The sequence below is a fragment of the Hakea prostrata genome, chromosome 11, assembly GCF_041222555.1.
Source record: "Hakea prostrata isolate BN-2017 chromosome 11, UWA_Hpros_2, whole genome shotgun sequence".
Taxonomy (NCBI): Eukaryota; Viridiplantae; Streptophyta; class Magnoliopsida; order Proteales; family Proteaceae; genus Hakea; species Hakea prostrata.
The window spans coordinates 8588952-8605827 of record NC_142610.1 but is presented as its reverse complement, the minus strand read 5'-3'; the positions used below and the strand labels follow the sequence as shown (position 1 = coordinate 8605827).

Below are 16876 nucleotides of genomic sequence, written 5' to 3'. Positions count from 1 at the left end.
CATGCATGTTTTCTCCTTCTAAATTCTCTTATATAAATAATAAATGATTGTCCCAAAATTGTGTTAAAAAAAGAAAAGAAAAACCCAAGATCAGATCTTCTTCACTTCCATCAAGCAAAGCCTCAAAAATGGGCTTCTCTGGAAATTTTATTCTCTTTACAATAATATGTACAAAGAAGCCATCAATGTTATCATGTACCACAGCCACATAACAACTCCATACAAGTTTCCTCTGATTGGGTCATCATTCAATTTCAGCAAATATTAACAACATTGAACGGCTAAGATTCATCCTTACATAATGATGATCAGATGTAAGGGTTGATATGAGAAGAGTAATCTCGAATTCCTGCACCTTCCCATCCCATCCATTCTTCCCACATGTCCCAATCTTGATCGTGCATCCCTCTCATTGGCTCATTTTCATCACAGTAATCCGACGACTCATATTGATTAATCGTATTCGTCTCTTCTCCTCTCAAATAACTCATCACAACCTGTAAAACGAAACAATCCATCAATATAGTTATGAATGTGATTTGAATCAACTCGTTTCATTGATTTGCAGAAAAAGCTTACATCATAAGCTTCGTTGATCTGATTGAATTGAATACCGCAGTTGTTTCCTTTGCAGACATCTGGATGGTACTGTGTAGAGAGTTTGAAAAAAAGAGAGAGTTTCAGTAAAGAAGAACTCAAACCCTAGCATCAAATAATTTCATAAAAATCATTCCAGAATTCAAATCTAGGAGAAGAAAGGAATTAACCTGCAAGGCAAGCTGGCGAAAAGCCTTCCTCACTTCACCCTCAGAAGCACCTGGTTGGATTCTGAGGGTTTTGTATTGCTCAGGTAAACTAGCAGCAGAAGCGAAACAACAAGCATTATTTTTCTTCTTTGCCTTTCCTGTTTTCAAGAAATTGCTCTGATTCCATGGAGAAGATGAGTTTCCACCTCTCACCATACCAGCAGCAGCCGCCATAGCCATCTTAAATTTCACCAAACCAGACTACCAGATCTGTTTATAAGAGTTTTGAAACAACAGAAACCCTAAAAATGACGGTGAAGAACAAGGAAATTATGCCAATGGTTTTTTGGGAGAAACCTGAATTTGATTATCGCAGTTGATGGATTCAGGAGTTTTTATTTATAGAGAGAGAAAGGGAAAGGTAAAGGGAAACGGAAAGAATAGACATTGGTGGTAGGTGGGACCCTTATCCAGAGATCTAACGGTGGGCTGACGTGTAATGAGCATAGCTTATCTTATACATGCTTATCCACTAAAAAATGTTTTCCACTAAATAGTCGTGAAGAATATTTAGGGAGCAGAGAAATCGGAGCCGCACATGCTATCTGACAGATGGCGTAGCGGATCGTAAGCCACGTGGGGGAATTCTGTTGGATGACTTCTGAAACTCGACACTCGAGTAGACGCGCGTGAAATCTTATTGGAAGATAGAATCTATTGACACGTGGAGGTTTTATTATGATATTTTTGAAACTTGGAACTTGGAAGGAAAGATCTGTTGGCGGTGACCTACAGGTAGCGTGTCGGATATTATCTGATCTCGTCGTCCGATACGTGGATGAGCCGGAGAATTTTGCTCTGCAACTTGTATTCCGAGATGCCGCGTATCTACGGGAGATTTTTGTATGTAGCAACGTGCTTCACAATTGTTGGATTAGGATAAATTGTATAGATCTTGTTCTTATCCAACCATGGTTTTTTTTTTTTTTTTTTTTTTTTTTAATTTATTATTTTTATGTAAAATTATATTTTAAATTGTCAATCAGCTATGTCTAAGGATAATTCGAATGAACCTCAATTCCAAAAAAGAAAAATTATCATCATCAAAAGAGTGGCATTGGTGAAACCCATGCAATAATAAAAACAACATGATTTACACTATGGGTTGGTTCAATTCGTAAAAATAATGCATCTTAATAGTAAGAATCAAGAGTTTAAGTCTCCTTAGAATATATTTAAATAATTCCACCTCCCCAAACATGTAGAATCTTCTTGTACCAAGAAAAACAAAATAAATAAATAAAAAATGACACTGACCACCACCTCTTCCTGACACATATGACCTCTGCATAATGATTTGGCCTAATTCCCTTGATATTATTCTAAATGGTTTTGATTTTTTTTTAATTATTATTATTATTATTTGGGTTGCATTGTTTTGTAGACTCGAAGGACTTCGTTCCATGTAACTCTCACTCTATCCAATCGTGCATTGGCTTGGAATTTGGGACCTCTTTTTCTCTCTAGCTACTTCTATAGAGTCTTCTCCATCATATCGGAGAGGTTTGGGTTTCCGAATTCAATGATATCTTAGGTGCAATATTGACAAGATTGAATTCAACCACTCCACAAAAAAAAACTATTGGTGTGGGATGAGCAAGAGATATCATCATGACAAAGGTGATCTTAGAAGAAAAAAAAACCCACAATGGTGGGTGAGCCATCTCTATAAGTGGAGAAAAAAAACCTTATCCACCATTGGCTTTATCAAGCCCACTGTTTTATAAATTTAAAGTTGATTGCATTATTGGTCTATTGTTCTAGAAATAAGGGAAACCCCACTTCCAATGGTCCTTCTTCACCATGTATCTAATACTTTTCTCAAGTAAAGGTCAAGGAGGTCTCTTAGAAAGGAAGCCTGACCCTCATGTTGATGCATAAAGACCTAATAGAAAGAGTGTATGTTAAAATTTTCATTTTTCTTGGGAGTAGGTTAAAGAGTCACTTTACACTACTTTGTATTTAAGTATTTGCTTTTTTTAATTTGTTGGGCCCTACACTCACGGGATGTAACTTGGGGGTTGTTGGAGGGTGGAGGAGCTGTGGAGAAAAGAAGGTTTGAATCCAATATCTCGTTGGTCTTATTATTTCTACGTAAAATGTTATCACCACTATGCTAGAAACATGATTTGAACGCATATTTGGGATCAAACCCTGTTGTCTACTATAGGTTGGAAATACTGGATCCAATCGGGCTCTTGCCTCTTGGTTTGAGACCAAGCTAAGATTTTTTTTGGTAATAAAATAGGAGATGTAGTAGTGACGCTCTTATGCCTCCTACTAGGGAATGTTCAGACTTTCAAGTTTGACCTATAAAAATATTAGCCTTGTGAACTACCAATGCAAGCATTGATCCCATCAGCGTAGCTCCATCGGGGGCCTAATATAATCCATGTAGTGATCCCATGCCCAGAATGAAGAAGCACACAACTGTCTAATGTGAAAAACAAAGGAACAGAAGGAATTCAAACCTGAGACATAGGCTACCAAACCATTTGGGAGTGAGCTTGGGACTATCAGGTCACCACCTCTGGTGGTGGGACCAAGCTAAGATGCTTGATACAAATTGGCAAGACACCTTCCATTGGCTTGGAATTGAGAAAGGCCACATAACTTGATAGTGATGGTCTTCCAATTCCCTTTAATGTGAGGTGTTTAAGGGGGGAAAAGGGGTCATTTTGAATTTCAGCTTGCTTGGCTTGGTAGGTTATATTGAAACAAACCCCTTTCCTTCTTTGCTACGTTTAGTTGTTGGACATCAACCATCATGAAGCCTTTAATATGACTTAGAAAACTATTCTAAATAATTGACATTTTTTCCTTCTAAGTATTAAAATATTAATAAAGTAATATATCCCATTTATAAGGGTTACTTGGCTTTCTAGATATGCAGTTCATGAACCTTGGTTTATAAATTCATGAATTAGACCATTAACCTTTAATGTAGCTTAGAATAAAGTTGGGTCCATCTCTGCTGAGGTAGAGATGGAGTTGGAGAAAAGTCAGATCCCGTGAATGGTGGCCTTCCTATATGTGGGGCTCATAATTAATGATCAAGTGACCATATTTTTCATTTATATAACAGATCCCTTGTTTGAGGAATATATAATATTTCATTTTTTTTTTCATAGAATATAATATTTCATTTTAGTTAAAGGTGGGCCTTCCTTTGTACCAAAGAAAAAAAACAGTGAACCTTCCTCTTAGCGTCTAATGGAAAGATGTGAAGAGAGTACAGTATTTTCTCCTGAAGGCAGAGAATCTGAACTCGTCTTGAGAAGGGTTTCAACTTACATGACTCTGGTTATAATAAAATAACACTGATAAGATTTAAATTTCCTGAAAAATAGGGTCAGTTCGAATGCATATCGTTCTAGAAGCTAGAAAGAGACCCGACACGTCCCCACCTTCATATAAATTTAAAATAAAAATGATTAATAATGGAAAACAATAATTACAATAGTTGACAAATAAATTTTTTTGTTAATAAAATACTTATAAACTAAAGAAAATATACTACATAGCTAAGGGGTTAGTTAGCTTTCTAGACGTGGAGTTCATGAACCTTAGTTTCTCATGAGTTGGTATTTATAGTCTATTGTTCTAGTACTTGGAAAGATCTCATTTCCATGTTTTCTTCTTTCAAAAGTAAAGAAAAAATTTTCCACATTAAATGACTTATGTCAATTGTCAAAGAGGCAAAATATGAACATCTAGAAAGTGTCATTTTTTCTTTTAGATGGGGTGGGGGAGTTATGTAAATCAAACTATTTATTAATTTTAGCACCATGCCTCCATCTATATATGAGTTTTTGTTGAAACCGGTTGAGGAATCTGCACAAACATTTGAATGGTTGTTCTCACAATACTTTTTCAGATCTGAAATGTACTAGATGTACTTTCTTTAAGGTATTTAGACATCCCGAATTGTACAATACGGATTTTAAAAGTGTTTTCATCCTAAAGATCAATCAACCAAAACCTTTAAGGTTTTTTTTTTTATTTTATTTTTATTTTGATGTTAGTTAATGAAGGATTTAGGATTGGCACTTAATTTACTTTAAATTATACAAAAATATTTCTAGATTAAAGATAAATAATTAATTACTAATACATTGGAAAATAATCAAATTATGATTATACAATTTAGATTAACAAGTATTAGACATAGGTCAAGCCAAGCAAGATAAGAGGAAAGCTTGTCAAGACAAGAACAATTAAGATTAGCTAGCTGCATAAGCCAACATGCAGGACGGAGGAAGGCTACCTAAGCTAGCTGAATTTAGAACTCCACATTTCCTGCATTTTGCGTATGAGTTTGGATTCTCTCTTTGGAGGGTTTTCTGTGATAAATTCCAGGATTCAACCATATATGATATTTGAATCCAAAGGCTAGGACAAAGTCGATGAATGCATTTGGATTGAAATATTACACATGACTGAATCTTGTAACTCATTAAACACTCATTGAAAAATTTCTTCGAAGGAACCAAACTCTTTGAGTCGACACTTTCTTTCCTAATTTGATGTAATTGTAGACATTTTTTTTCAGGATTCTGAAGGCAGATCAAGAGAGATTGATGCGTGACCTGAGAAAAGTACCTGAAGATTTTATCAACTAAATTAGGAGAATCTCCTATTGGGGGGGGGGGGGGGGGGGGGGGGGGGGGGGGGGGGGGGGGGGGGGGTGCCCAATCAAACAACACCATGGAAAAGGAGAACCGAATCTGTAAATCTCAAGACTTCATTTTGGGAAATTCAATTCGACAAAAGAAGATTTCGTGTGGGTCTTATCTGATGTGTTTGACACATAAATAACCATTATTTGGAAGATGCCTGAAGTTCTTGGGGTTTACATCTTCCAGGATCTTCTCTTCTTCTTGGTTTCTTCATTGATATAATGTTGATTTGACCTTGAGAAATTAATAAGAAAAAGAACCCTCAATAACTCATTCACAAGGAAATAATAACAAAGTAGTTTCTTCTCCAGATTTATTCAGAGGTTGGCAATTTCAAATTTTATATACAAAAATTTACAAGATACCCTAGTAAGCCAAATAAGACTGCAACACACTGCCAAACACAGCTTCTATATAGAGAAGAAACTAAATTTAAAGGCTACTTGAACCCTGGTTGGCTTGCTGAGAGAGATGGATCACCAAAGTATTAAGGGAAGAAACCAAGAGGGCTTATCATTAACAATTTAATTATAATTATTAAATTTAAAATAACAAGTTTATCATTATTCCCCTTCAGATTTTGTTTCTTCTCAAATTGTGAAACACATTAGGATTAGATATAGATTCAAGCCAAGCTAGAGAAGAGGAAAACTTGTTTAGAGAGGAATGATTAAGATAAGCTTCCTACATAATCAACAGTTAGGAAGGAGAGAGGCTATCTAACGCTAGCTGAATTTTAGAACTCCACCCTCTCTTGCGTTTTTGCGTGGGAGTTTGGATCCTCTCTTTGAAGGGTTCTCCGAGTAAATGTAATAAATTTCAGGATTTAGTCATATGCGGTATTCTAATTCAAAGACTAAGACAAATCCGACGAATGCTTTTGGATTGAAATATTATACGTGACTAAATCCTATAACTCATTGAGAAATTTTCTCTAAAGAAAGAACTCCGCAGTTATAGGAAAATAGGGGAATTGAATTTTGCCTCTATAATTTTGGGCAAAAGAAATTGAAGATTTTATCAACTAAACTAGTATATAGATCTCCAGTTGAATACGAAATCTGTAAATCTCAAGACTAATTTTTTGCCAAATTCAATTGCACTAAAGAAGCTTCCGTGTGGGTCTTATCCTATGTGTTTTGATACAGACAATAACCATTATTTTGAAGACCCTTGGAGTTCTTTGTGTTTACATATTCCATGATCTTCTCCTGTTATTGGTTCTGAAATTGGTTCCTTCAGAGATAAAATGCTGATTTGAATTTGAGAAATTAATAATAACAAAAACCCCAATCCCTGAGGTCAACTCTTGATGCATCCAAAAGTTAATTGGGATATTAAATAATTAAGAAGCATATCTCCCCTCTCAACCTTAGGAGAGTGGAAACAGATCTGAGATGGGACTGCACAACAGAAACTGATCTACTTGGTTTTATTTTCGCATCCCAAGATTATCAATGAACTCATTAACAACAAAATAACAACAAAGAAATTCGTAGTTGAAGAGTCTTCTCCAGATTTATTCAGAGGTTGCCAATATCAAAGTATATACAAAAATTTACAAGATGCCCTGATAAGGGCATAAGGAAGACTGCAATACCATACAGATAATTACACTGCCATACTTGAAACCCAGGTTGGTTTGCTAAGAGGGATGGATCACCAAAGTGTATCTCAGGGAAGTAACAAAAGGGTTTGTAGCCAAATGAGCTCCCCAGAGGCATTTACAGAGAGTTTTACATTCAGAGGATATGGGAGCTAGGGATCAAGAAAATAGCATATCCACCAATGTTGATTTCTCATTTAGAGCTGCATGCCCAATCTGCATTTGTAAAGTTGCACTTGAAATGATGGGTGAACCATAGTTATATCTATGCCAAAGCATTGAAATAACCTCTTCAGCAAAAATTGTTGACAGCACAAGAATTACTATTCCAAACTTTACTTGTGGGGAAGCCTTCATCACTGGGTTAGCTTTTTTTCTGTACTCAAATTAGCCCAGATTGAAAGCATTGACAGAAGTAGAAAGACCAATTAGATCAGATGTAAGGGTTTATGTGAGAAGAGTAATCACGAATCCCAGCACCTTCCCATCCCATCCACTCTTCCCACATGTCCCAATCTGAATCACACATTCCTCTCATTGGCTCATCTTCATTGTTGTAATCATAAGAAGATTCATATTGATCAATCGTGTTTGTCTCTTCTCCCCTCAAGTAACTCATCACAACCTGCATCCCAAATCAAAACCAAACCCTAATCATCAATCAAAGAACAGAGCTTTGGATGTTATCTCCACTTGACGCATTCCATCTGATCTAAAACTCAATAAAACGAAATCTAATCAACAGAGATTGGAGAACTTACATCATAGGCTTCGTTAATGCGATTGAATTGAACGCCGCAGTTGTTTCCTTTGCAGACATCGGGATGATACTGGAAAGGCAAAAGTTTCAGTAAGAGATGAACTCACCCAAACCCTACCAAACAAATCTCGCAGAAAACATTCAAAATTCAAAGGAATCAGTGAAATAAGAACCAACCTGCAAGGCAAGCTGGCGAAAGGCCTTCTTCACCTCGCCCTCAGAAGCGCCAGGTTGGACTTTAAGGGTTTTGAATTGATCTGTCAAACCAGCAGAAGAAGCAACACAAGCAACATTCATCTTCTTCGCCTTTGTGTTCTTAAAGAAACCTCTTTGAATCCATGAGGAAGATGAGGTACCACCATTCACCAAACCAACAGCAGCCATAGCCATTTTCAAGAACCAAGAAATCAAGAAAACCCCCAAAAATCAGAACAAATTATCTCTATGAAAGCAGAAGATAAATCCCAAAACCTTGATAAAGGATAGATATGAAGCAGAGAGGAGTGAAACGTGGGTGATGAGATTGAGAAATTTTTGTATGTTTATGAAAAATGATTTGATGGATTCTGTTTGGTAGTGGTGCCCATATATATAGGAAAAAGAAATTGAAAATAGAAAGAGGAGAAAGGGTGAGGAAAGTGAGATCCTTATCCAGAGTGGCGCTGGATTGACGTGGAATGATGCAATTTAATAAGTGGACAACATTAGATCTTCTAGTAGTTATCTTTATACACTAAATATTCTTATCCACTCTCATCTTCATTTTGGAGTTCAACCTAGATCTTTTATAAGGGTTTATCCTGACTAATTCGGTGTTCGATTCGAGTCGCACACCTGGCTGTGGTGGGTGAGTCTCCCAGCGAAGATTTTTTGCTTCCACAAGGTTTCGATACTTGGAACTTTGCTTAAGAAGTTAAAGTTTGAATCCCATCAGGGCCAGAGATGAAACCCTACGAGGATGTAGTCAAGTGTGCATAAAGTGATCTAAATGAATCTCAGATCCAAATTTTGTTTTTTAGTTCACATTATTAGAGGCTTGACTTATGCCAACTCTTAACAACAAAATCATCTTTTTTGAAAAAATTATGCAAATATAAAAATCCAAATCCTCTCTCATTTCCTTAAGAAAGCGATTTGTTGTTAGAATGAACACGTACTAAGTATCTAATTATGTCAGTTGAAAATTTTCCTTTCTATGTAGGTGAGGATCTAAATTCGAGCTTGTGTAAAGGTATTAATTTATATGATATGATAATGGTTATGATATGTTTGTATCATTTGATATTCAATGTAGTTTTGAGGTAACTTTATTTGATATCATACAAATATTGGTTTTGTATTGAATTGACATCCTTAACTACGTGGTGGTGTGTTTGTTACACAACGATGTCTCTTATTGAATGTAATTCATAGTCCAATGAATTGGAATATGTACATAATTGCATTGTCGGGGTTAGTAGAACTACCCAATGCATGTCAAACGTCTTACTCTTACCCTACCACAAAGGATTCCCATTGATGTATTTCTACAGATCGTGCATCTAGTTTGTCTCAAACATTTTGAAATATTATATAAGTAGATACGATGAATTGATCAATAACAAAAGGTAGAACCAAGATTCAATATGCGAGGAGGTGAATAATGAGAATTCGGATCACCTCTCTAAAAGGAATAGTGACGTTTTTCCACCATATAATGTGTGGATGCACATATAGCCATTAAAATAGATGAGCTCAATCCATTATTTTGATGTTTCAAAAAAGTTGATTAAGATTCCAGAAATTGGAGCTGTATAAGCAATCATCATCTGACACGTGAGTGCATCACATTTCATGATTTTAAAATTAAAGGATGAGTGGTTGATGTTTCTCTTATTCTAGAAAGAGAGAGTATTTATGAAGAAAAGAGAAGTTCTAGAAATCAAGAGTAGACCTCAGAGCGTGTTGACTAGGCTAATAACTGGTCTCATGGTTTGAGCGTGTTTGCTAGAAGCTTAGAACATTAATATTAATGAAAAATGTTGGACCATTTTGATATGAGAAAGAAGAATACTTATATTCAAAGGAAAGACAAGATGGGTTTATATAATTTTCAATATGGAAGCATTTAATCTGTTGTTCTAGAAACAAGAGACACCCCACCTTCTCCAGTTCTAGAAAGATGGTTCACTTTAATACTCCAAACCACTTTAATATTTTTTCTTCTGTTTCTTCAGTGAATAAAAAAGTCTAAGGAGTGACTTCTTGATTCAAAAAGAGGAGAGGCTACATGGAAATTTTGATAGAATAATCCACAAAGTCTTATGAACCTGTAGCTAATGCGTGAAAAATCAATAAAGACATAAGAAAGCAATAGCAATGGAGTTATTTTCTTTCATAGGGAGTTGAATAATACCTTTTTATGTCTGAGCACCGACCTGTTCCTTATCAAAAGGTTTGCAGGGTTGGTGGGAGCGGTGGGGCATTTCTGGGGGGTTTGGGGCGGGCAATCCCCTCCAAGGGAAAGGTAGGGAGATGTCGGCACCAGATCACATTACTTTTTGTGTAAGTGGGTTGGTCTAGGCCAATTTTGATTTGAGCTTTTGAAGTTTCAGGTTAAAAGTGCTCAACCCAAACACAGAACATTACCAAATGAATTTGATTTGAGCTTTCAAGTTTCAGGTTAAAAGTGCTCAACCCAAACACAGACCATTACCAAATGAATTTAATTTGAGCTTTTGAAGTTTCAGGTTAAAAGTGCTCAACCCAAAAACAGATCATTACCAAATTATCAAATTTATTTTGGTTTTGGGTTGGTACAAATTGGGTTCCAGTTGGGTTAACAATTTAGATTTGTTTTATTTTCAAAAAGAATATGTTTATTCTTGTTCAATCTTTTTATAACTGAGAAACAAATTTAAAAAAAAAAAAGAAAGAAAGAAATACTACAGGCATGTTGCTCTTCACCTTTTCCTCTTCATTCTTCTTCTTTATGTGTTTTTTTTTCCTTTTCTTTGAAAGTCAAGAAGGTTTGAAAAGACAACAATTTGGAATTTTGATACAGTCTAGTTTTTTTTTTTTTTTTTTTTTTTAAATTTTTTTTTGCTTTTTTTTGTTCTTCTCTTCTCTTTTGGGGCTTCTGGAATTTTGAAAATACAATAGATACTTAAGTCATTACTTCTGTTTTTGTCTTCTTTCAAGAAAAAATTGACCTTTTTTTTTTTTTTTTTCTAAAACCCCCTTTTTCATTCATGAGAATCTTGTACTTATTTCTAAAGGAGAGAAGAGATGATCCAAAGCCCGCAGTTGAAATTACAATTCCATTATTTCAACAGTAGATATTTAACTCATTATTTTAACAGTAAAGGTGCAATTGTAATTTGAAATATAAAAGATATAAACACAATAGCACAAATTCTAAGGGGTGTAAACATTATAGCTTGTGAATGTACAACAAATATTTACATTTCAGTCACTGGATATGTGGAAAATGCAGTTTCTTTCCTCTTCTGTGTATTTAGGTGTTTCTATTTCTTGATTATCAGTATAGTCAGTATCTCAAAGAGCAAAGAAGAAGAGAAACACCAGAGAATCCTGGAGAAAAATTGTCCCATGCATCATATCTCATACATGATTAGGGGAAGCTAGCCAACCATCAAGGCTTCATATTAAAAAGCCAATATTTTATAATGAAAACAGTTCAGTTGTCAAACCAACCACTGAAGACATGAAGAAATCACTAGCTTTAAAGCCTAAATGTTAAAGCACCACAGTAACAAAACATTCAATATGATCAATAAAAGAGCAAACTTGGTGTTGGAAGGCTTCCACACGAGCAGAGTCTAGAGGGAGAGTTTTCCTACACAACCTTACCTTGAAAATCTTTGCTGAGAAGCTGATGCCCTGACCTCATGCTATAACTGTTGTCCACCGACCATTATGCTTAGCCTGCCCCTCACATACATGATCAATCTAGTGATTTAATTACTCTGAAGGAATCCATAACTCGGCGCAAGTCATTTTCCTCCTCTTGGAAAACATTTTCAGGAGTCTGCAACCGAAGTTCATACAGTCGGTTGTTTCCAACTCCAAGAACTGAAAGATAACGCCGATCCCACTCAAGACGTGCAACTCGATCTTCTGGCATAACAGCTAACTCATTATTGTTTGCATATGACTTAATATTTACCTGCATGGTTACACACAATAGGAAATTTAGGATCATTGGATCAAAGATAAAGTTGGTTTATTAAAAAGAAAAACAAATAAATAAATAAGCTCAACAACATGATCTCAACTACAAGGAAAGCTGGTCTCTAATTTCTATCTAATTTAACCAAAGGGAACACCAGGCATGAGAACTAGCAGGAAGTTCCAAGATATTCATTTGGATGTAGTAGCATGACATATTTAATTAATGATTCAAGAAGCATAAATGGTCCAACCTCAACTTCATAGTACATGTTCCCATCATCTGCAACTCTTGAGGATGTAGAAAGGATGTTTGACTCACGACGGACACCAATTCTAGTGGACATGAACTCAGTCAAATACTGCTTAAGTACTTTCTGTGCAGCTAGTTGTGGTGAACCCAAATCTTCAACACTAGTGTACTTGGACGATGAAGGAGAAGATATTTCCATAGAGAGATTTTCATCAAGAACAAAAGGGTCCCTGAAGAATATATCTGCACCGGCACCCTTTACTTGAATCCAGTTCTGAGGATAATAGAATGTATAGCCATCAAATGTATCCACGTATTCCCTGAATTCACCCAATGCCTGAGCTAACTTGTTATCGTGAGAACTCAGTTGCCATGAGATAATAGTTGAAAACATCAAACCCATTGCCATCCTCCGTGGAACTGTAAAATCTTCAGTCTGACCATAATAAAAGGTTTACTGTAAGAAGCCAAGGCAAAGAGTATACAATTGGGCAAAGAAGTGGAACCTGTAGATCAAATAAAGCTAAGTAAATGCATGTAGGAGGCTTACCAAAAAGAGAGGGACAGACAGTATAGTAAACTATAAAGACGACATAAAGAACCACAAATCAAGACCCAGGTGAGGTTGAAGATTAAACTTATTTACAAAAACATACTGAGGAAGCAATATTCTCCACTATATACAGCTCATGGCTCATCAATCCAAACTACTAAGCAGTTGAAAAACATCCCACTAGGATAAACTCACTTCAGAATTAGTAGCACGATGGTAACACACAATGAATAAGAATAGCTTGCTCTTGGACCATCATTAACTCAACAGCTGATGCACCCTGCATGAAAAGTGTTAAGCTCCCCATACTCTCACAGCAACACACACCAAACTTAGTTCAATTTGCAACACAGACACCCCCCCACCCCAAAAGGGGGCAACAACTGACATTGAATATGAAGGAAAGCTTCATCAATATTCAACAGTAAAACAAAGAAAACAATTACAATCTAAGTTCAGTAATGAAACTTCGTCAACTCAACAGCAAAACACCTCACCACAGCCTACCCAAGAGCACTCTGCTCTGCCCCTGCAAGTCTTCCTTGCAACAGCCCTTACAATTTTCTTCCCCCTCTATTCCCTACTTTTCTCAATATACCATTCCCTCCCATTATGGGTTCCTACATTTCCCCCAATCCTTCCCCTCCAACTATTTAACACTCTCTGTCTAAATCAGACTTGACCCAAAAAATGTGCACAGGTGTGGTTGTCCCCAAATGGCCAAGTGCTACCTATCCTCCTTTTTTTCTGTCAATTAGAATTCTTGTGTGCTGTGATTTCCTGTATCTCCTCCTATGCTTTTGAGTGTACACCCACAAAACTAGGGGCCTCTCGAACGAGTCTAGTAATTCATAACCTCATGGTCCTCTTATTGAATTGGACTCAAGTCTTCATTAACAGAAGAGTCCATTTATCAACATAGGAAGAAGAATGCATGCACAGTCAACTTGACTAAGAAACTGCAAACCCAACTAAGTACCGCAGTTGAATTGGTTCACACAAAAATCCAACAGACTAGTATCTCTGCATATTCAAACCCTAAGATCCAAATCCTAGACATTCTTGCAATTTTATGTTTTGCTAGATAGGTCCTGTAATGATTTTAGCTATCTGCATCACTGTAATATGAGGATTCAGGGACCTATATGAGAGGTCTGATTTTCTAATTGAATATCTATCTTGATCTTCTGGACTAGGTGATCAAACAAAGCAGCAGCTTATCTAGTCATTGAAGGCTTAATAATACAATTGGGTCATTCAAGCCACTACATTTGATATAAGAGATCACTTCTGTCTGAGAATCTGGCCAATATCAATATTTATTCCCCAAGGGATATAGCATCGATCTCTTTGTTAAACAATCAACTAATAGAGTGAGATTGATATGATGCAATCCAGTATGTTTTCTCTCCATTGCTAATCATCAACTGAAACCACATCCTCTAGTCATTATAAAATCCTGAAAGTGCAAGGAAAAAAATTCATGGTAGCAACAACTTGGTCTTGCTCCCAAGATTCATATTATTGGGAAATGGACCTTCCTCCTTTTTCTAAGAAACACCAGACCCTGCTAACAAATTGCAGTCTAACAGTGAGATAATGCTCTAAGCAAGGATGACATTGTAAACAACTGAAAATTCAGAATTTAATAGGAAATTATTGTCAGAGATAGTGAAGACATAGAGTTATTAGTCTACTTGGTTTTGTATTGCACAAAAGCATCCTCTAGCAAAACAAAAGAATAGCTTTTAGCTAAAACAAAGAAGTAAACGTTGGATGAACTAAAAAAAATGGAAGAGTAAAACCCCCTAGTGTCCTACAAGAATCCATTCTGCTTTATGTAATCTTGAAACTAACTACATTTACTCTCAGCACACCCAGAAATCCAGAACCCCCATCCCTGTCAACTTACAACCCACATTATTATTCTTCTCCAATCTTCCTGGATTACCTTCAATTGTACTGAAAAAAGACACAGTAGAAAAAGGGCAGAAAAGTGACAATCCCAAATTCACCATAAAAAGAAATATGAAGCAAAAAAAAAAAGATAAAGAGACAACCCCACCAACCAGAGTACCCAGTATCACATATCCTCGAAAAAGAAACAAACTTCAAGAAATGCAAATATATTGTATAAGGTAACCAGACCTTGGTCAGCTTAGCATTGAGAAAGACTTCACCGCAAGGTCCCTCAATTGCAAAATCCTGGTCCTTACAAAAGAATCGCTGATTTGCTTCCTCATTTTCTAAAGAAATCCACTTACTCCCACAGTCACTGGAAGCCGGAGTTGCGTCTGCTATTGAAGGTTCATTTGCTCTGTAGACAAGATTCCTGGAATTTCTTCTCTGGTTCCAAAACGAGCAATTGTGGAAATGGGTAAAAGAGCATTTGCCGGCTAAGATAAGACAGTGAGGCAGAGGTGACTTTTGACACCAAAACGATGAAGAGATGGAGAGGACTCCTGGAGTGGTTTTGGAGAACATCGTAGTCATGAAAGCATTCGACAAGAGTGGAAAGGAAAACTTCCCAAGAGAGAGAATAAGAACTGGGTGAAAACTTCCATGGCCGAAGAAATTGGATATCGTATAGAATGGATAAATGGATAATGGTGAATCCTGATTTGTTCCAGCTATGGACTATGGACTATGGAGAAAAAAATTATAAATTTACCATTTTCACCTCATTTATAGCACATGCATTTAAAAAAAAAAAAACAACAAAAAGATTGAAAAACAATTTTTTTTCCTTTCGGGATCTTATATATTTGAATTTTCATATTCTTTATGTTGTTTTAGGACTTGTTTGTTACATGAATTTGGAGATTTTAAATATCTAGAGTTTTCAATCTATAGTTTTTTATTTTTTTGTCAAAACAATCTATAGAGTCATAATTCATAAAATTAAGTGTTTGATTAATCTGAATTTGTGGAATGAAATCTCTGAATTCATTTTGAAAAACTATTTGGTCGACGTGATTTTTGTGCATGGACAAATGTTTAGCATTTTTATAGCAGGGGGATTTCACCCCATACCTATAAATCTACATATTCATGTTTTTAGTGTAACAAGATGAATCTCTAGATTTCACGAATTCAGGACGTCGGGGGGTTTAATTGATTAAGATGAAACAAATCTACTAACCAGTAAAGGATGTCAAAGGGTTCTTCTCATTGGCGAACCAGATCTGATTTTCAGCCACCGATCAGTGATTGGGTTGGATATTATCCTGGTGCTCAGAGAAGAAGATGAGAGAGTAATTAGGCTTAAGGGATTAGAGATTATGGACTGCTAGATTAGAATTATACACTAGTCATTCATCTAAGGGTTTGTAAAGGGGTATATTAGTTCTTTTTTTTTTTTTTTTTCAACTAAGAGGGTATAGGAGTCATTTTATAATCTAAACTTAACGGTCAAAATGCTTGACCATTAGGGGGTAACTTGGAATATTAGACTTCAAGCAAGGTGCTTGGGGTGCCGTGTGATTTATTGCATTTAATAGGGCAATCACTAATTCGGCTCCCACTTAAGAGTCCGGATCCTCACCCCGTCGAGGGAGCTCAGACTGCTTCCCGACGGTTTCCCAACCACACAAACACGTGGGGCCCACAGGTGAACATTTTTAAAATTTTTTATATTTTTTTCAAAAAGTGTTTTTCACTTGTGGGCCCCACGTGTCTGTGTGGTGGGAAAGTTTTTTCCTCGATCCAAGGGTGCTTTGTTAATTATGTATTGGTAGCAAGCCAGCCAAGAAAGTTAGCTTCTCTATGATGGTGCTTGATATACAAGAGCAAAATCCAACCCTCAAGTTTCATATATCCTCCATCAATCGTTGAAAATATGTAAATAGAAATAAGTTGCAATGGAGGGGTAGTAGGATGGTTAGGAACCTGACTTCTCAGTGGAGAGGTCGTGTGTTCAACCCCTACCGACGACATATGTAATATTCCTATTCCCTATATATAAAAGCGCCTTTGTACAAAAAAAAATAAGTTGCATAATTTATATCAAAGATCGTGCTCCAGTGGTATGTATGATGTGTTAGTGCTTT

At 36.2% G+C, this 16876-nt stretch overlaps 3 protein-coding genes across 3 annotated transcripts; all 3 read right to left on the bottom strand.

Annotated features, from left to right (window-relative positions):
- Positions 1-3: 3 nt before the first annotated feature.
- Positions 4-1126, bottom strand: LOC148999920 (chaperone protein dnaJ 8, chloroplastic-like). Its single transcript, XM_089140796.1, has 3 exons — positions 768-1126; positions 580-648; positions 4-497 (listed from the first exon to the last, which is right to left on the bottom strand). The coding sequence occupies exons 1-3, from the start codon at positions 984-986 to the stop codon at positions 309-311; spliced, it is 477 nt and encodes a 158-aa protein (XP_088996922.1). The 5' UTR covers positions 987-1126; the 3' UTR covers positions 4-308.
- Positions 1127-6959: 5833 nt separating this feature from the next.
- On the bottom strand, positions 6960-8417 carry LOC148999919 (chaperone protein dnaJ 8, chloroplastic-like). Its single transcript, XM_089140063.1, has 3 exons — positions 8029-8417; positions 7853-7921; positions 6960-7716 (listed from the first exon to the last, which is right to left on the bottom strand). The coding sequence occupies exons 1-3, from the start codon at positions 8239-8241 to the stop codon at positions 7525-7527; spliced, it is 474 nt and encodes a 157-aa protein (XP_088996189.1). The 5' UTR covers positions 8242-8417; the 3' UTR covers positions 6960-7524.
- A 3081-nt stretch (positions 8418-11498) lies between these two features.
- PPD1 (Photosystem II reaction center PsbP family protein) lies at positions 11499-15410 on the bottom strand. Its single transcript, XM_089140075.1, has 3 exons — positions 14976-15410; positions 12276-12710; positions 11499-12019 (listed from the first exon to the last, which is right to left on the bottom strand). Exons 1-3 carry the CDS (start codon positions 15318-15320, stop codon positions 11798-11800), a joined length of 1002 nt encoding a protein of 333 aa, XP_088996201.1. The 5' UTR covers positions 15321-15410; the 3' UTR covers positions 11499-11797.
- Positions 15411-16876: the final 1466 nt, after the last annotated feature.

Excerpts from the sequence above, each read along its gene's own strand:
- LOC148999919 (XM_089140063.1), bottom strand. The coding sequence starts at position 8,241 with ATGGCTATGGCTGCTGTTGGTTTGGTGAATGGTGGTACCTCATCTTCC. Across the intron at positions 7,922-8,028 it reads TTCGCCAGCTTGCCTTGCAG|TATCATCCCGATGTCTGCAA; the intron begins GTTGGTTCTTAT and ends TTGCCTTTCCAG. Across the intron at positions 7,717-7,852 it reads GCATTAACGAAGCCTATGAT|GTTGTGATGAGTTACTTGAG; the intron begins GTAAGTTCTCCA and ends TTTGGGATGCAG.
- LOC148999920 (XM_089140796.1), bottom strand. The coding sequence starts at position 986 with ATGGCTATGGCGGCTGCTGCTGGTATGGTGAGAGGTGGAAACTCATCT. Across the intron at positions 649-767 it reads TTCGCCAGCTTGCCTTGCAG|TACCATCCAGATGTCTGCAA; the intron begins GTTAATTCCTTT and ends CTCTCTACACAG. Across the intron at positions 498-579 it reads AGATCAACGAAGCTTATGAT|GTTGTGATGAGTTATTTGAG; the intron begins GTAAGCTTTTTC and ends TTCGTTTTACAG.
- PPD1 (XM_089140075.1), bottom strand. The coding sequence starts at position 15,320 with ATGACTACGATGTTCTCCAAAACCACTCCAGGAGTCCTCTCCATCTCT. Across the intron at positions 12,711-14,975 it reads TCAATGCTAAGCTGACCAAG|ACTGAAGATTTTACAGTTCC; the intron begins GTCTGGTTACCT and ends TATTATGGTCAG. Across the intron at positions 12,020-12,275 it reads ACATGTACTATGAAGTTGAG|GTAAATATTAAGTCATATGC; the intron begins GTTGGACCATTT and ends GTAACCATGCAG.